Source organism: Bos mutus, chromosome 8, assembly GCF_027580195.1.
Source record: "Bos mutus isolate GX-2022 chromosome 8, NWIPB_WYAK_1.1, whole genome shotgun sequence".
In the NCBI taxonomy this organism is placed as follows: Eukaryota; Metazoa; Chordata; class Mammalia; order Artiodactyla; family Bovidae; genus Bos; species Bos mutus.
In genome coordinates, this window is record NC_091624.1 from 100,170,976 (window position 1) to 100,191,627 (window position 20,652).

Here is a 20,652-nt window from a genome sequence, read left to right on the forward strand (position 1 = left end):
CAGTCGTGTCTGACTCTTTATGACCCCATGAATTGCAGCAAGCCAGGCCTCCCTGTCCATCACCAACTCCCGGAGTTCACTCAGACTCACATCCATCGAGTCAGTGATGCCATCCAGCCATCTCATCCTCTGTCGTCCCCTTCTCCTCCTGCCCCCAATCCCTCCCAGCATCAGTCTTTTCCAATGAGTCAACTCTTCGTATAAGGTGGCCAAAGTATTGGAGTTTCAGCTTTAGCATCAGTCCTTCCAATGAACACCCAGCACTGATCTCCTTTAGGATGGACTGGTTGGATCTCCTTGCAGTCCAAGGGACTCTCAAGAGTCTTCTCCAGCACCACAGTTCAAAAGCATCAATTGTTTAGTGTTCAGCTTTCTTTATAGTCCAACCCTCACATCCATACATGACTACTGGAAAAACCAGAGCTTTGACTAGATGGACCTTTGTTGGCAACTGGTCAGAAGCACAGGTAATGGCACTTTGTAGGGAGGAGGCAGGCAGTCTTGTAGGACTGAGCCCTTAACCTGTAAGGCCTCTGATGCCATCTCCAGGCAGAGAATGTCAGAACTGAGTTGAGTGGTAAGACACCCTGTTGATAAATTGCTTGGTGGTGTGGGGAAAAAGCCCACATTAAAATCGGTGATCAGAACCTTAATACTCTTATAAAATACAAATGGAAAATGAATAAAAATCAGCAAGTAAGTCGGCTTAAATAACTCATTTTTAGTATGTCTTACTAAGAATACTTCTAAGAGTAACCATGATCAAGCTACTATGTATAATCAAGGACTTCTCATATGTTATTTCAGTTAAAAACTCTCCATTAATCCTTACAGGTATGCATGATCCTTGTTTTGCAGATGAAGAAAATTAAGCCAAGGAGTAGTTAGGTAAATAGCAAGTTCTCTGACTCTGCCTGCAAAACCAATCATCAGATCAAAACCAGGATGAGGTGGTTGTAGTGCGTCAACCCACTGATCTCCAGGATTGATCTGGGTACTGTGAGTGGTCTCTTGGACACCAAATAGCCTTCAGATATAAATAGGTGCTATTTGAAAAGTTATGTGATCCCTTATATTGAGCATATTAACATTTTATGATGTTTGCAAGTTTGTTTAAGCCATTGACGATCCTAGCGGATTACAAACAGCTCATGTGTTTTAGGAATTTGCTTAAATTACTACAGAGCCTACCCTGAGCTGAACATACAATACCTTGGCCTGGGTGGAGACAGCAAAACTCAGGTGTCTCTGTGTCTGGAACACACCAAACTAAACTCTGGAGCATCAGCAAACCCTGTTAAACGGCACAGGATACCTTTGCATGCGTTCTAATTTTTTAAACAGAATGGACAGCCAAATTAAACTGCCCCTTCAGTATCATCCAAGGGACCTACTTGAGAACACAGTCCAAATGTTGACCATCAACTATTACTGGAAAATGGCTTGAGATGACCAATCGGAGGGAACAATGGCACAGATTAAGAAAAAAATTAATTGGGCAAGATGTACAATAAACTAAAACAACAGAAATCAACTTTGCAAGGATTACTGTATCATTTTCATGTCCCCATTACTAAGAGTTGTCCACCACTGAGAACATACTGTTTAGCACACGGAACTCTACTCAGTACTCTGTGGTGACCTAAATGGGAAGGAAATCTAAACGAGGGGCTATGTGTATATGTAAAACTGATTCACTTTGCTCTACAGCAAAAACTAACACTTCAGAGCAACTATGTTCCAATAAAAATTAATTTAAAAATTTTAAAACGAAGAAAAAGAACTAAACTTTAAAGGAGAAAGGTCCAAGAGCCAACAAAGAAAAAAAAAGTCCATTGCTGAATTTTAATAATAGATGCCACATGTTGCTACACAGAGAATACAAGTATATGTGACTCTTACGCCTATGGATATGTATATACATTGAACCTTTGGAATTACTAACGTGGGGGATCAGAAAAAGAAGCCAATAGAAAAGACTGGGGAAGAGTTAGAAGAGCAAGTGGCCAAGACAGAGTTCCAAGAAAGAAGTATCTAACGGCAAAAACAGAAAAAGATCAGACGGACTCATAAGTGCCCAATGGATGTGACAACCAGAGTCACTGATGACCTTGACAAAAATAATTTCAATAGATCGTTAAGGGCAAAAGTCGGTTTCAGTGGGTCAGTCAGTTCAGTCGCTCAGTTGTGTCTGAGTTGTTTCGACCTCATGGACTGCAACACGCCAGGCCTCCCTGTCCATCACCAATTCCCAGAGTTTACTCAAACTCATGTCCATGGAGTCGGTGATGCCATCCAACCATCTCATCCTCTGCTGTCCCCTTCTCCTCCCGCCTTCAGTCTTTCCCAGCATCAGGGTCTTTTTCAGTGAGTCAGTTCTTTGCATCACGTGGCCACAGTATTGGAGTTTCAGCTTCAGCATAGTGGGTTAAGGAAAAGGAAGTATGGAAAAGGTTTCAACATTCCATTCACTCATTCATTGATCCCAGTGTGTCTGAGTGGCTATGGGTACACTGGGTTCTGAAAGGAAGGATGGCAACAAGTTAAGGCTTATTCATTTTTCCCAAGCTCTCCCAGCCAACAAAGAATCGAGTGCTCTAATCCACTCACTTGTGCTTGACAGACATGATATAGCATCAGTACAAACTGCTGAAAACGAATAGAAGTTGAGTGATACATACTCCGTATGATACAAGCCATAGGAAAAATAACTTGACCGTAGTACAAAGAGACCCATGATTTACACGCAGGTTTAACTTCTTCATTCAAGGCCATCCACTCCCTGCAGATTGAGGTCCTGAGCGTAAGTGGACATTTCTGCAGCATCAAATGGGATCTTCTCAAAATTAAAGTCCTTCCACTTTGCATACAGTGTCTGAGCTCCAGTCGCAACATCTTCCACCACAAAACTTTCGATCTTTATAACTGGAATCTCGAATGTCTTGTACTTCACGTGAATTCCCCAGTCATGGAGGCAATCCTTCCTGGCACAGAAGATCTTAGCTTTCTTGTCAAAACTCCCAAACTTCTTCGGTCTGGGGTGTAACTTAGTCACGAAGCACTCCCTGAAAGCATCTCTAACCACAGTGAAATGGCATTCCTACAGATAAAGGGATCAAATAGCACCCAAAACAGAATGTTAGAACCAGAATGTAACTGTGACTTAAAAAATAAAATTCCACAATAATCTGAGATGACAAGGAGGCGGGATCCCACTTCTTTTACAGATGGAGTAGGGAGGAAATGTGAATTTGCCTCAAGACTAGAGTACAATCCATGCAGTCTGACTCCCAGCCACACAGGTGGAGGTGAGGGTGGGCGTGGAGGCACCAGTGAGTTGATGGGGGACACCTCATGCTGAGGAGGACTAAAAAGTTTCCAGGCAACCTGGCTCCTGAAAACAGACCGTCATTGTTGTAGTTGCTAAATCACATCTGACTCTGCAACCCCATGGACTGTAGCCCGCCAGGCTCCTCTCTCCATGGGATTCTCCAGGCAAAACTACTAGAGTGGGTTGCCATTCCCTTCTCCAGGGGATCTTACTGACCCAGGGATCGAACCTGAGTCTCCTGCATTGGCAGGTGGACTCTTTACCACTGAGCCATCAGGGAAACCCCTGAAAATATTAATAGATACTCATTAATTCAGAGACAAAGGGGTATTTGCTGAAGATCTGGGAAGCCCAAGTTCACCAGTGGCCCTGACAGGAAGAATCCCAAGGATACAGAGAACAACAAAGGGTCAGTGTGTATCTGAAGAGTCTCAGGGACTAAGCTGTCCACTGGCCCCGCCCACAACATTAGAATAAACACAAATAAAGCTCACAGTGCACAGAACAAATACAGATCCTACAAACCCGGCCCTCAGGAAAACAGAGTCTAAAAGGGCTATTTCAAGAGAAAATCACCCAAATTGGAGCTGAAAGGACCTTCTACAGCTAAAGAAAAAGACTCAGGAAGGTATGGGAACTTGCTAGTATTAGCCCTAAATGTGTTTCTTGCTCCAGTGTTATACTGACTAGAGACTTCAGCTTTCTGAAGACTAAACAGAAGACTAAACGATGATTCTTTTCTCTTTCTACTATTTTATGTTTTCTTTAAAAATTTTTTTAACTGGAGTACAGTTGTTATACAGTGTTGTTTGAGTTTCTGCTGTACAACAAAGTGAATCAGCCACAAGTACACACGTGTCCCCTCCCTCTTGAGCCTTCCTCCCACACCTATTACACCTGTTACATGTAACAGCTAACGTAATGTAACAACTCATCATGTGAACCAGCCCAGGCCCTCCACTGTCCCCAGTCAGCAGCAATAGAGTTACGTCCAATTTTTGTCTTTGGAGATTCTTCTAATCCTTTATCTACAAGTTTTAAGAAAAAAAAAATAGAAAGCTAAGCTGCAGATGTGTTTAAAATCAGGAGATTTTGCTTCCATTGTAAAAGTGATCCATATCCCCAAAAGATAGTTTAGAAAACGTAAAATTGGTGTGGGAGGAAGGCTCAGGAGGGAGGGGACACGTGTGTACTTATGGCTGATTCACGTTGTACAGCAGAAACTCAAACAACACTGTGTAACAACTGTACTGCAATTAAAAAAATTTTTTTAAAGAAAACATAAAATAGTAGAAAGAGAAAAGAATCATGGTGTCTCACTGCAAAATGTGAGTATGTTTTAGTATACTTCTGCTAGCCTTTTTTGGTACAAACGTTAAGTGTTTTTATTGGTGGTGGTGATGGTGGTATTGTTGCTATTATTTCATACTGCTCTGATCATAGCATATTTAATACATATTTAATACATATCCTGGGTTTTTTTCCACTTTGCCATTAATTTGTAAAAAGTTTTTCCTTATACTACATAAGCTTCCTAATAATTTTGTTTAACAAATTTTATTTTGGAGTAACTGCAGATTTACAGAAAACTTGGAAAGATTGTCCTGTGTACCCTTCACCTAGCTTCCCTAATAAGCACTTCCATCTTACATATCATAGCATATTTGTCAGAACTAAGAAATTAATATCGGCACATTACTATTTACTAAGCTATAAATGTTACTACTTTTTCTAATAATACCTTTATCTGTTTTAGGATCTAATCCAGAATACCACATTGCATATAGCATAACGATTATTTGTAATGGCTATACAATATTTAGTTAAGCAGCAGCTTTTAAAGTATTCCTTTATTGTTGAATATTTAGGGTTTCTTTTACATGTTTTAGCCTTTTAAAAATACGTGGACCTTGGCCAGGATAATAAAAGAAAAAAGAGTATTCTTACTATAATTCTCTCGCAGATAGACAAGCTTTAATGAGTGCTAAAAAAGGACCCAGTGCTGTTTGTGAAAAAGGTTGCTTACCTCCACCACTCTTATATCAGCTGTGTAACATGCAAAGGTTTTGCACTTTCCACAGAGCAGCTTTTTATTTTTCTTATCAACAACAGGTTTTACTTTTCCTTGACTATCCCTGATTAATTTTTCTTGAATCTGTATCTGGCGAATCTAAGTGCAAAAAAGCAGACCAAAAAACCTTCAAATGTGTACTCTGGGTATAATTAAGATACACACACACACACACACACACGTACATAATAATTTATTCCTATACAACTTCTATGAACATACAGGACCTGGTTTTGTTTATAAAAATCCCACAGATAATTTTGATTCTCCTAATTCTTTGTTAGTGTTTAACTGTGGCCTCTCCAATTAGTCTTTCCAATATCTTCATCAAAGATCCATAAAAGCATGAAAGATGTCCATAAAATAGTCATGTGAACCATGCTTTCTACATTAGTAGTTGGTAAAACTTTTAAAATCCTTATGATATGCATTGACTGTTTTAGGAATAAAATACCCACTCCCAAGGTATAAACCCATTGAATAGAACAGCAGGCAGAAGAGTCCCCCACCACCTAAAATCTTTTTTCTCTCTTCCCTTCTAAACCACAAAGAATATTGTTGAATTACATTAAAGTTAAATGTCTAAATAGGATGACTACATTCTACCTCAAAATTTAGGCCTTGGCTAAGTACAACTAAGAACGCTGAAACATTATATATAAAATAAACATAAGATTCTGAAGGACGAAGAGAAGGCAGACCAGCTAGGAACCATGGGGCCCTAGAAACCACGTGGGAGTGAGATCCCTGGGGTCTGTCTTTCTTTGCCTTGTGTATCCTAGACATGGGGCCAAAGAAGCTGGCAACCAGAAATGCCTCTCGGCACACACGGAGAGTCTCAACAAAAGCCTGTCTCTCTAGCCAAAGGATGAAGACAGGGGCAACTAGCAAGACAGAAAACTTTTAGACAATAGCTGTTCCACAGGGAGAAGTCAACAACAATGACAAAAAAAAAAACAAGAACCAAGAACCCTGAATCTAGTGGGGAGGAACCTAGAATTCCACTTTGGAGGGCTGAGACGAAGCATCTCAACACTCCCCCCTGGTGGTGTCAGAGAAGGCCACACAGGGAGCCAGGATTTTCAGTCCTGCCACATGGTAGCCCCCCTTGACTGTACAATCCATAGGGATCACGCTGGGGGCCAGAACTTGCATCCCCAAGCGGAAGTTACAAACAGCCTCCCCTTGCTGACATCAACAGCAGCTGAGTAGGAAACCCAGACTTCTGCCCTTACCCGGCAGTTATGAAGCAGGGTCACCTACTTCCCCTGCCAGATCAGTATCAGAAGACGCCAGCTAGCACGGAAGGTTAAGACCCCAAATTTCATCATCTGGTATGAAAACCCCTGGGTTTTGATTTAAAAATCACTCTTTATACCAAAACCCAGAAAGATATCAAATTGAATAGAAAAAAAAAAAGAGAGAGAGAGAGAGAGAACCAGTTGATGTTACTGAGATGACAGAGATTTGAGAATCATCTGACAAAACCTTTAAACTAGCTATAATAAAAATGCTTCAATGGGTCATCATAAACACTCCTGAAACAAACAAATTTAGAGGCTCAATAAAGAAATGGAAGATATAAAGAAGAACAGAATGGAAATTTTAGAACTAAAAGATACAATAACCAAAACAAAAAGTTTAGTGGATGGGCTCAATAGCAGAATGGAGAGGACAAAGGAAAGAATCCGTGAACTGGAAGACAGAACAACAGGAATGACCCAATCTAAACAACAGAAAGTAAATAGAAAAAAATTAATAAATGAGCAGAGCCTCAGGTAACTTTAGGACTATTTTAAAAAGATGTAACAGTTATGACAGGAGAGGGGAAAGAGCAGAGCTTAAAAAGTACTCAGACAAACAATGACTAAACATTTCCCAAATTTTACATAACAGAACCCTGCAGATATAAGATGCTGGACAAATCCAAACAGGATAAATGCAGAGAAACCACACCAAGACACATTATAATGAAACTTCTGAAAACTAAAGGCACAGGGAAACACTTTGGTGTGTGTGTATGGTTTGCCCCTTACCTTCGTGTATTTATCCATTTCTGGATTTACATGGTTTTTTTATGTAGTAATTTCACCTTTAAGAGATTTATCCTATGGGAAGTCCAGATCCTTTGATTTATATTGTCTTTTTAAAATTTTTTTCAATTTAAGTGTAGTTGATTTACAATGTTATGTCAATCTCTGCTGTACAGCAAAGTGACTCAATTACACACATATAGACACATTTTTTCCTAGTATGGTTTATCACAGAATATTGAATATGTTCCCTGTGCTATCCAGTACGACCTTGTTGTTTATTCTACTGCTGTTTAAACTATTATATATAATAGTTTACATTTAATTTGCTGATCCCAAGCTTCCCTCCCCGATCCACTCCTCCTTGGCAAACACAAGTCTGTTCTCTAAACACACAGGAAAAAAATCTTGAGAGCAAACCAAAAAAAAAAAAAAAAAATGCACCTTACCTACAAGGGAAAAACAATCTGAATGACACCAGATTTCTCACCAGAGAATGTGGACAGCAGGCAAAAGTGACACGATATTTTTCAAATGCTAAAAGAAAACCCTGTCAATCCAAATGCCTATATACTCCTCAATATATACTTCAGAAATAGAGGAAATCAAGACATTCTCAGGTGAAGCAAAACAAATTATTTTAAGAATCTGTGCACCAGCAGACGTTCCCTTCCCTAAAAGAGCAAAAAGAAGTTCTCCAAAGAGAAGAACATGACAGAAAAATAAAGGAAGAAAGCATGGTGACCACAGAGCAGAGCTGTGTGTGGAAGGGTCTGCTCTGCCCCGCTGGTCTGCGGGGCTGCCTCTTTTTTATCTAGGGTTCCAGGTGGAACCAGACAGCTTAGGTGTAAGCCCTGCTCCTACCACTGAGCAGCTGTGTCATTCTGGGCAAGTGCCTCAAATATAAAATGGGAATAGTCATAGCATTTACGTCCTAGGTTGTTGGGAGGTAACATGAGTTAATAATTGATCAGGACTGCCTGGCATAGCTTTAATGCTCCTTGGTATTCGTCTTGGTCTGTTAGGCTAGTCTTTTGCCGAGAACCATGAAAATGTTAATGATGGTGACTTGTACTTCAGTACTGGGTAGGGCAATACCTGTTCATGAGTTATTTTTTCAGAAATGTCATCACTATTTTCATTTATGTATGTGTCTATATAAACTCTGGAGCCATTTTACAAAGCTAAAATATCATTTATATTTTGATTATGGGCTATGATAAATGCACAACTGAATTTGCAGTAAATGCACATCTTTAAAATATCCAGTCATTCCATTCAAGAAAATGGTGTTTCTTTTCTTTCTTTTTCAAAAGTTTTTTACTTGGCTGTGCTGGGTCTTAGTTGCAGCATGTGGGATCTAGTTCCCTGACCAAGGATTGAACGTGGGCTCCCTGCATTGGGAGCTCGGAGTCTTAGCCACTGGACCACCAGGGTAGTCCCAGGGTTTCTTTTCTCTTAATTTACCTTCTATTGCTCGGTAAAATTTTTTTAGCTGTCCTTATTTATGCTTCAAACATTTCTGCTTAGGCCAACAGATGCAGAGTTTAGACAGATGGACTCTGCCAGCTCTACCGCGACCTAGCTGTGTGATCTACTGACACTGAAAATTTTCATGCCTCAGTTTCCCTCCCAGAGCGTGACTTTATGAGAGGCTTGACCACATGGATCACTGTGAGACCCGTTGATAAAAATAAGCATTTGCAGGGCTTGGTGGAGAGCCCATATTCTGCATGGATGAGACAGTTATTGTCACTGTGAGCAGAAATGTCCCAGCCCTGTATACCTTGTACTGGTTACTGATCACCCTTTGAGAAGTCATTGATCTCTAAAGCACTTCAAATTCAAATAAAACTTGATTTATATTAAAAAAAAAATTTAGGCCTGGAATATAGGTCAGGAAAGCAATCAAAATATGATTTTCTCTCCCCCGATTCCCCACTCTACTCCATCCCACCTATAATTATCTTCCTTGTTTCTGTAAGCATAAAGGAAGCTTAATGTGCCCTATTTCCAATTCACATTTTCACTGCTGTAAAACTGCTGCATGATGTGTGCATTTACCTCGTTATTTCCTCTGGGTAAATTTCTAGAAATGAAATTCCTGGGTTACATTTTCCTATGAGGAATTTTAATTTCTCAGACATGGTTCTGATCATTACTTAAGGCAGGCTCAGGGTGGGGGGAATGTGACGGGAAAAAAGGTAAAAATATAAACTTGCCCTTTGGGCATCCAATTAAAAAAAATCACCTACATCTAATGATGTTCAATCATACACTAAAATGCAATTAAATAGTTCAGTTCAGTAGCTCAGTTGTGTCCGACTCTTTGCAACCCCATGGACTGCAGCACACCAGGCTTCCCTGTCCATCACCAACTCCTGGAGCTTGCTCAAACTCATGTCCATCGCATCGGTGATGCCATCCAACCATCTCATCCTCTGTCATCCCCTTCTTCTCCTGCCTTCAATCTTTCCAGGCATCAGTGTCTTTTCCAATGAGTCGGTTCTACACATCAGGTGGCCAAAGTACTGGTGTTTCAGCTTCAGCATCAGTCCTTCCAATGAATATTCAGGACTGATTTCCTCTAGGATGGACTGGTTGGATCTCCTTGCAGGCCAAGGGACTTTCAAGAGTCTTCTCCAACACCACACTTTATTATTTTTTTTTTCTAATTTTATTTTATTTTTAATCTTTACATAATTGTATTAGTTTTGCCAAATATCAAAATGAATCCGCCACAGGTATACATGTGTTCCCCATCCCGAACCCTCCTCCCTCCTCCCTCCCCATACCAACCCTCTGGGCCGTCCAGTGCACCAGCCCCAAGCATCCAGCATCGTGCATCGAACCTGGACTGGCAACTCGTTTCCTACATGATATTTTACATGTTTCAATGCCATTCTCCCAAATCTTCCCACCCTCTCCCTCTCCCACAGAGTCCATAAGACTGTTCTATACATCAGTGTCTCTTTTGCTGTCTCGTATACAGAGTTATTGTTACCATCTTTCTAAATTCCATATATATGCGTTAGTATACTGTATTTATGTTTTTCCTTCTGGCTTACTTCACTCTGTATAATAGGCTCCAGTTTCATCCACCTCATTAGAACTGATTCAAATGTATTCTTTTTAATGGCTGAGTAATACTCCATTGTGTATATGTACCACTGCTTTCTTATCCATTCATCTGCTGATGGACATCTAGGTTGCTTCCATGTCCTGGCTATTATAAACAGTGCTGCGATGAACATTGGGGTACACGTGTCTCTTTCCCTTCTGGTTTCCTCAGTGTGTATGCCCAGCAGTGAGATTGCTGGATCATAAGGCAGTTCTATTTCCAGTTTTTTTAAGGAATCTCCACACTGTTCTCCATAGTGGCTGTACTAGGTTGCATTCCCACCAACAGTGTAAGAGGGTTCCCTTTTCTCCACACCCTCTCCAGCATTTATTATTTGTAGACTTTTGGATCGCAGCCATTCTGACTGGTGTGAAATGGTACCTCATAGTGGTTTTGATTTGCATTTCTCTGATAATGAGTGATGTTGAGCATCTTTTCATGTGTTTGTTAGCCATCTGTATGTCTTCTTTGGAGAAATGTCTATTTAGTTCTTTGGCCCATTTTTTGATTGGGTCGTTTATTTTTCTGGAGTTGAGCTGTAGGAGTTGCTTGTATATTTTTGAGATTAGTTGTTTGTCAGTTGCTTCATTTGCTATTATTTTCTCATATTCTGAAGGCTGTCTTTTCACCTTGCTAATAGTTTCCTTTGATGTGCAGAAGCTTTTAAGGTTAATTAGGTCCCATTTGTTTATTTTTGCTTTTATTTCCAATATTCTGGGAGGTGGGTCATAGAGGATCCTGCTCTGATGTATGTCAGAGAGTGTTTTGCCTATGTTCTCCTCTAGGAGCTTTATAGTTTCTGCTCTTACGTTTAGATCTTTAATCCATTTTGAGTTTATTTTTGTGTATCGTGTTAGAAAGTGGTCCAGTTTCATTCTTTTACAAGTGGTTGACCAGATTTCCCAGCACCACTTGTTAAAGAGATTGTCTTTAATCCAGTATATTCTTGCCTCCTTTGTCAAAGATAAGGTGTCCATATGTGCGTGGATTTATCTCTGGGCTTTCTATTTTATTCCATTGATCAATATTTCTGTCTTTGTGCCAGTACCATACTGTCTTGATAACTGTGGCTTTGTAGTAGAGCCTGAAGTCAGGTAGGTTGATTCCTCCAGTTCCATTCTTCTTTCTCAAGATCGCTTTGGCTATTCGAGGTTTTTTGTATTTCCATACAAATTGTGAAATTATTTGTTCTAGCTCTGTGAAGAATACACCACACTTTAAAAAGCATCAATTTTTTGGTGTTCAGCTTTCTTTATAGTCCAACTCTCACATCCATACATGACCACTGGAAAAACCATAGCTTTGACTAGACAGACCTTTGTTGGTAAAGTAATGTCTCTGTTTTTTAATATGCTGTCTAGGTTGGTCATAGCTTTTCTTCCAAGGAGCAAGCGTCTTTTAATTTCATGGCTGCAGTCACAATCTGCAGTGATTTTGGAGCCCAAAAAAATAAAGTCTCTCACTGCATTATAATAACCTCAAATATTTCCTCAGCCCCCCAAAATAAAGTCAGCCACTGTTTCCACTGTTTCCCCATCTATTTCCCATGAAGTGATGGGACCAGATGCCATGATCTTCATTTTCTGAATGTTGAGCTTTAAGCCAACTTTTTCACTCTCCTCTTTCACTTTCATCAAGAGGCTTTTTAGTTCTTCTTCACTTTCTGCCATAAGTGTGGTGTCATCTGCATATCTGAGGTTATTGATATTTCTCCCAGCAATCTTGATTCCAGCTTGTGCTTCCTCCAGCCCAGCATTTCTCATGATGTACTCTGCATATAAGTTAAATAAGCAGGGTGACAATATATAGCCTTCACGTACTCCTTTTCGTATTTGGAACCAGTCTGTTGTTCCATGTCCAGTTCTAACTGTTGCTTCCTGACCTGTATATAGGTTTCTCAAGAGTCAGGTCAGGTGGTCTGGTATTCCCATCTCTTTCAGAATTTTCCACAGTTTATTGTGATCCACACAGTCAAAGGCTTTGGCATAGTCAATAAAGCAGAAATCAATGTTTTTCTGGAACTCTTGCTTTTTTGATGATCCAGTGGATGTTGGCAATTTATCTCTGGTTCCTCTGCCTTTTCTAAAACCAGCTTGAACATCTGGAAGTTCATGGTTCACGTATTGCTGAAGCCTGGCTTGGAGAATTTTGAGCATTACTTTATTAGCGAGTGAGATGAGTACAATTGTGGGGTAGTTTGAGCATTCTTTGGCATTGCCTTTCTTAGGGATTGGAATGAAAACTGACCTTTTCCAGTCCTGTGGCCACTGCTGAGTTTTCCAAATTTGCTGACATATTGAGTGCAGCACTTTCACAGCATCATCTTTGAGGATTTGAAATAGCTCAAGTGGAATTCCATCACCTGCACTAGCTTTGTTTGTAGTGATGCTTCCTAAGGCCCACTTGACATCACATTCCAGGAAGTCTGGCTCTAGGTGAGTGATCACACCATTGTAATTAACTGGGTCGTGAAGATCTTTTTTGTACAGTTCTTCTGTGTATTCTTGCCACCTGTTCTTAATATCTTCTGCTTCTGTTAGGTCCATACCATTTCTTTCCTTTATTGAACCCATCTTTGCATGAAATGTTCCCTTGGTATCTCTAATTTTCTTGAAGAGATCTCTAGTCTTTCCCTTTTCAAAACACCACAGACAGGGGGCTCACTCCAAGAACCATAAATCCTTTGACTTTTAAGAGAATGAGGTTTCCCCTACCTTGGTATACTTCTCCTAAGCCTCTGCCCTTGACAACAAAGCCTGCCTCTTTCAACATGGCAGTGTGCACTGGTCGCCACAGCAGGACAGAGATGAGACCAAGACTCTGAGCTCCTGACTGCCACGGCTTTACCAGCTAGCAGCGACTCCTGGCCACCCTAGAGCTGGGTCCTTGCTCACTCTTTACCACCTCTGCCCATTTTCAATCGATGCATGTTAGGGGAATTCCCCAGTGCTATTAAATAGCCTAATTCAACAGATATTTAACAATAGTCTATTTTCTCCTCACTGCACTCTATGGCCTGCCTGATGCGTTGGCTACAAAAGAACATATGGCTGAGCACCTTCGCTATTCACCTGAAACCACCACAATATTGTTAATCGGCTATACCCCAATACAAAATAGAAAGTTTGAAAAAAAAAAGTCAAAAGACAGAAAAATTAAATTTTAATTTAAAATATAATTTTAAAAAGTAAAAAAAAAAAATATTGAACTCTAGGGCTTCTCTGGTGGCTCAATGGTAAACAATCCATCTGCTAATGCAGGAGACATGGGTTCAATCCCTGGTCCAGGAAGATCCCACATGCTGTGGAGCAACTAAATCCGTGTGCCACAACTATTAAGCCTGTGCTCCAGAGCCTGAGAACCACAACTACTGAAGCCTTCACTTCCTAAGCCCATGCTCCGCAATAAAAGCAGCCACAGCAATGAGAAGCCTGCTCACCTCAACTAGAGAGTAGCCCCACTCACTGCAGCTCGAGAAAAGTCCTGGCAGCAACAAAGACTCAGCACAGCCAAAAATAATATAAATCAATCAATAAAATTATTAAAAAATAATAATAATGCCTATATGTTTGTTCCAGCCTCTGTCTTCCTCAACAGGCTTTTACTCTATTGCTTTTGCCACACGTGACTGCAAGCACACCGTTACCTAGTGGAGGAGATAAAAAATAGTATGCCAAAGCTAAAAAGGTTTTAAAGCCTTTAATCAGCATCGTCCCTATATTCTACAAAATGGAGAAGTGGCTCAGTGAAAAAACCCTATCCTAAGTAAAATTAAGGGGGGAAATTAAGAGGAACTAAAGAATTTCCCTGCAATTCTCAGTGAAAATGTAGATGAGGTGTTTTCAAATATCTTGTTCTCCTAACTTTAGGGAGAAATGTTTTTTAAAATGAGTCAACACTGACATAATATCGTAATTTTTTCCTAAAGTAAGCATTAGTTTGCTTTCAATAGTTCATTCCTTCTCAGTACTTTTTTGAGCATACAGATTATGACTTTTCAAAATTATGAACCCTATGGAATTAGTCTACTGAATTGTAAGACTCATCTTCATGAAGTTAAAGTAGGCCTCTCACCCTTGTCCTGTAACAACTCCCGTTTTAAGCATTTACTTTAAACCAGGCACTGTAGGAAGCAGTGCATACATCTCACTTTATCTCCAAAACCACCCTGTGAGTTCTACAAATAAGAATGATAATTTCAAAGAGGAACTACCTGAAGTCACACGTTCTGTAAGTGGCAGAGTGGAGACTGGAACCACTGATTCTAACGTTAAAGCTCTTCCCCAGGCCTGCAGAGTCCAGTGTTTCCACAGAGTCTGAGATGAAGTCTCTGCAAACAGTCTGGAGAAAGTATGGGTGTCTGTGTGTGGGGGTATCTGTGTGTGTGTCTCTTTCCCTAATCTGCTTCCATGCTGTGTCATAAAGAAGATTAAAGTCAAACTAAGGTCACGACTGAGAGGCTGGACTGAGCCAGCATGCTACTTCAAGGTCCACTGTATCATCCATATGTGTAAACAGGCCTTCCAATACTGGGCACAGCTCCAGGCGCAGTGCACCAGGACCTTCTCCCTGAGGACTCCAGATGTTAGAAAGTGATGTGAAGAAAAGACTAAGAGCTGTGTCTTGCAGTGTTAGGGTGTTGTCCTCAAAATGAACTGTCCGTGTAGGAGCTATTCTAGCTGTTTCCCTTTTATATCTAAAAGCATAGCTTCAAGCATTGGCGCTAATGAAATGTATTTTAGCTCACTGAGAAGTAAAGCAGAACGAACCTGATATTCACTGTGGGGTGAATTCCTGGCGGTCCAGTGGTTCAGAACCCACCTTCCAATGGAAGGGACGAGAGTTAGATCCCTGGTTGAGAAACCAAGATCCCCCATACTGTGGGGCAACTAGTCTGCCACAACTTCTAAGCCTGTGCACCACAGCTAGAGAGAAGCCTGCACCCTGCAACGAAGATCCTACGTGTTGCGACTAAACCCAATGCAGACAAATAAACAAATACTTAAAAAAATAAAAATATAACCTAAGAAACAGAGCAAAATGATAACAGGTACCAACCATGCTCAAGGTCCCTGTTCATGGCTTACAGTTAGATTCTGAAGGAGTAACACAGATGCAAAGACTTACCTTTTCCTTAAATACTGCTTCATTCCATCCCTGCAGCCTTGAAATGGACTCATTCATCATTTTTTCTTGGCAGATGTTCAGTTTTTCTTTTTCAATTACATCAGCATTACTAGTCAGAAGGAAGCACTTGCTCCCTCTTGCTCTTCCTCTGCCTGTTAGAAAATAAACATTTTACGGTGTCTTTGATGTAAAACTCTGACAAATCTGAGAATGTGAACGAAGCAGGGCTATTCCTAAAATTCAACTTTGGTTCACTGAATCCCACTTTCTGGAAAAGCCGAGCTGGTAGGGTGTGGAGTCAAACGCAGGTGTGCAGCTGCACATTAAACATTCAGACAAACAAGGAGCCCACTTTAGGCTGCTTGCTCAGGGTCTCCCTGGTGCAGTGTGATGGGACAGACACATTCTTAGAGACACTGCTTAAAAACAACCCAGCAAGCACCTCCCGGATGACACTGTGACGGCCCCAAAGATGAATGATAAACAGATGGGGAAATGGGGAAATAAGAGATGTTCACAGGACTTCACTGGTGGTCCAGTGGATGGGAATCTACCTGCCAATGCAGGGGAAACAAGTTAAAGTCCTGGTCCAGGAAGATGCCACGTGCCACGGGGCAACTAAGCTTGTGTACCACAACTACGAGCCCACGTGCTCTGAAGTCTGCACACCCTAGAGCCTGTGCTCTGCAATAAGACAACCCACCATAACGAGAAGCCCGCATACCACAACTGGAGCAAAGCCCGAGCAAAAAGCAAGGAAAACCCAGCACAGCCAAAAATAAATAAATAAAACTTTTAAAAAAGAGACATGTTCACAACCACCAGAATATAGGTGGAAAATGAGAAGTGGTATAAGAAAGATGGATAAAAGGGCCATGGGCATTCAAATTAGAGATGATTGCCAGCTGGGAGACTGAGGAAGTGGTGATGTGGAAGCAGGGGAAGAGAAACAAAGATCAGCAGCAGCAATACATGAGCAAGTCCTTCAAACAGGAAAAAGGATGAAGCCAGGGAGGCTGAAGTGGATAATGCACAAAGTGGAAGAATGGGAAATAAGGTCGGAAACATAAGAGGGTGCCAGATTTTGAAAATGCTTTAACATCAAGAAGATTTGGGAACCATGGGAGTTTCTATACAGGGAGGTGACATGCTCAGAGCTGTTTTTCAGGAAAAATAATGTGGCAGCTGTAGTTATGGAAATTAAGAAAAAATAAGAAAGACTAGTTAGGAGGCTGCCTAGTTCCAGTGGGAGAACTCCTTGCACATCCTTTCTGGCACACAAGGGACCCCCCAGCACCTAAGCACAGCCATGAACGGCTCACATGTGACTGCCGAAGCCTCAAAGCTGGAATTTTCCTTCCATCAATATGTCAGCCAATATTAACCAAGTAAGCAATATTCATTGTGAACAAGAACAAAAACAGACAACATTGTGGACAAAACTGTAGCCACCCCATCCTGACCACGTAGGTCACCATAAGGGCCGGTGATAGAAGGGGCCACCGTGCCGCCAGTCACAGCAAAGGAGAAGAGCTGGAAGGACAGACACGTTCACAAGTCAGACAAGATGGCAGCCTTTGAGTCCTGGCATCACAGCTCTTCTTACCTCTGGTCTGGATCATTTTGATGACATTGCCCACATACTCGTAGAGGATGACCAGATTGCACTGAGCAATGTCAATGCCTTCATCGGCGACCGAGGTAGCAATTAGAATCTTGCTGTCTCTGTTGGTTCGGAATGCATCCAGTGCACACTTCTGTGCTGGGAGCGTCATTCCTGTGTCAGAGGGCATGACATAACTCACCAAGAGGGACCTTTACCCTTGGAAAAACAGCCGTTAATTATGGAAAGCTTACGACATGCCAGGTACTGTGATAAGTGCTTTACATTCATGATCTCACAACACCCCTCGGGGAAGGGCCTATCCCTGTCCTTGCTTTAGAGAAGATAAGGTGGGGGTCTAACATCTTGGACTCTATCACAAGTCTGCCTGACCTCAAATTCCAGCTGCAGCACCTACTAGCTATGTGGTTTCAGTCACGATATCTCAAAACAAATATTAAACTTTTTGAAAAAATACCAACAGCTGGACAAATACCATATAATACCACTTATGTGTAGAGTCTAAAGAAAAGGGTACAAATGCATGTATTTACAAAACCGGAGTCATGCATGTAGAAAACAAACATGGTTACCAGAGGGTAAGGGGGGAGGGATAAACAGAGACTGGGACTGACATATACACACCATTACATACAAAACAGATAACTAATAAGAACCTGCTCAATACTCTGTAATGGCCTCTGTGGGAAAAGAATCTAAAAAAAAGAGTGGCTGTATGTATATGTGTAACCGATTCACTTAGCTGTATACCTGAAAGTAACGCAACTATTTCCAATAAATCAACTATTTCCAATAAAAATTTTAAAAATATATCAATAGCTAACTGTAACACCTTTGTGCACATACAGGAGTCCTCAGCTAACAAGACCTTTTCACATCTACTTACTCACTGCAACTTCACAAGGCCCTTTTTAGGTTGATATGGCAAATGTTATGATTCCCCTTTATTACAGGTGAAAACCTGGAGGTTTTGGAGGGATGGTAAACTGACAGCTAACTAGCAAAACCAGGCTTGGGATTTAAGTTGAGGACCCTACCACCGTGCAGTTTCCAGCCACTGATACACTGAGAAGAGCAGGAACTTAAGTGGTCTCCACCTCAGAGTTAACAGAATTTATAAAAGTTCCAACTCTGTCCCAGTATATTGGCAGCAAAATCTTGAGATATATTTTGCTGAGGCCAAAACAATTTCTTTTCAACATGATCTACTGAACAATGAACATGCCCAAGACAGACACCACACTTCACTAATTTCTGAACTTAACTATTTGTTCATCAAACATTTATTCTGCAATTATGGTTTGTCAGATAAGGATAGAATGGTTAAAAGGTTCATTTTTATCTAAAGGGAGCTCCTAGTTTGTAGAAGAAGGCTATACATGGGAAAGTATAATTCAATATGATGACAATGAATGGAGCCAGAACTGTGTGCTGTGGGATGTGGGCAACGGAGACTCCGCCCTAGTGGTCTAGACTTAGGAGGAGGGGGAGGCTGCCCGGCAGAAGCACAGTTACTGGCACAGAGTGAGTTCTCAATGAATGTGGGTGGATGGTGGATGGACAGATGAATGAATGAATGGATGGATGAATGGAGGGATGGACAAACAAATATCTTCTAGGTGCTTATGTATGGATGAATAACAAAGTTTGAAAATCAAGTTGGACTCATGCTGGAGTCATATGGCAGAAGCCTCTGAATTCCAACCACAACCTCATTTGGTAAGCCAACTATTCAAAATCTGACTTTGCTTTTTAGATTAGTGAGGCTTAAATTTTGCATAAAGGGAAACTTCAAGGGTGATGACCGAGGACTGAGAGCAGGACTGTTTATTATAAAGAGCACTAAATAAGAGATACAGTGAGGACTTGTCGTTGCTTGTCACTGAGGCGTGGGGAGCAAGGCTGTGAGAATGTCAGCATGAGGACTGACCACCGAGGATCAAAGGTAGCCTTTCATCCTTTAACCCCCCTACCCAGATTTTAGGATTATCTCTAGGACTTTTTAAAATTATAAAATACAAAATGCATGTAAGTTTTTTACACTTTAAAGAATAACAATAAAATAGACAGCATTTCTATTTCCAGTTAATCTACTGGTTGAAAATTTGAGCAAGAGAGTAATATACTCAAACAATATTAAAAACAAAACAAAAATTTGGTTTTGTCTGCAGGACATATAGGAGGAGGAAAGTCTACAAGTTTCTGACATTTGGGCATGGTGATGGCTTTTCAATGTGTCCACTGAGCTAGGCTGAACTGCAGTCCCCAGATATTCACCTAGGTGTTTCTGTGAAGGGAATTTGCAGATGTAATTAAACTTCTTAAATCAGTTGATATGGTTACTCAATAGGGACTTCATTTTAGGCAGGTCTGACCTAAACAAGGCAGCCCTTGAAAAGAGGACTGAGGTGATCCGTGACCTCAGAGACTCTGGACAGCTCATGCCTATGGGATTCCACCTGATCCTGGCCTGCCCTGCAGACTCAGACTGGCTTTGCTAGTCCAGGTGTGTATCAGTTCCTTGTGCTAAATCCCTGTGTGCCTGTCTGTGTACAGTATACATGTGTTGCTATATATATATATGAATGTATTTATAATCTCCTACTGGTTTTGCTTCTCTGGTTGAACCCTGACTGATACAAGTACTAAGAATGAAAATATATATGTTCTTATATATATATTAGATCTAATGCACTATATATAAATACCCATTGTCTGATTTGTTCTGCCACGTCCAGTCAATATGCCAGGTTTTAGAAAGCTGAGTTTAGGATTTTCTTCAATCCAGTTCTTTAAGGCCTGAAAATACAAAGAAATTGTCACTATTTGTATATTATCTGTATTAATTCAATATTGAATATATGCCACCTGATTTGAAGAGCTGACTCACTGGAAAAGATCTTGATACTGGGAAAGAACGAAGGCAAAAAGAGGGAATGGCAGAGGGTGGGATGGTTAGATAGCACCACTGACTCAATGGACATGGGATTTGAGCAAACTCCACGAGATAGTGGAGGACAGGGGAACTTGGCATGTGGCAGTCCATGGGGTCACAAAGAGTTGGACGTGACTTAGTGACTAAACAACAATGCAAGTAGAAAAAAAGCTTAAAGTAAACGATAATGGAAAAGAATTAAAAAAGAATGTATGTATATGTATAACCGAATCGCTTTGCGGTACAGAAATAGATACAATGCCATAAATCAACTCTACTTCAATTTTTAAAAAGTATACAGACAAGTACGCCGAAGTAGTTTTCAGACTAACAGACCTGAGGAATCAAAAGCTTCTTGTGATTGAATTCTATGCAACAGATAACTATAATGGTGTCTATCTTTGTAATCC

General features: G+C 40.8%; 1 protein-coding gene across 1 annotated transcript in view; it reads right to left on the minus strand.

Annotated features, from left to right (window-relative positions):
• Positions 1–200: 200 nt before the first annotated feature.
• The window catches only part of RIGI (RNA sensor RIG-I), a 48,338-nt gene continuing 27,886 nt past the window's right edge, over positions 201–20,652 (minus strand). The window contains exons 14-18 of the mRNA XM_005909148.3: positions 20,016–20,106; positions 17,290–17,460; positions 15,684–15,835; positions 5,358–5,501; positions 201–3,100 (exon numbers count right to left, since the gene is read on the minus strand). Coding sequence (XP_005909210.1) covers positions 2,762–3,100; positions 5,358–5,501; positions 15,684–15,835; positions 17,290–17,460; positions 20,016–20,106 — 897 coding nt within the window. The 3' untranslated portion in view covers positions 201–2,761. The remainder of the gene's footprint in view (positions 3,101–5,357; positions 5,502–15,683; positions 15,836–17,289; positions 17,461–20,015; positions 20,107–20,652) is intronic.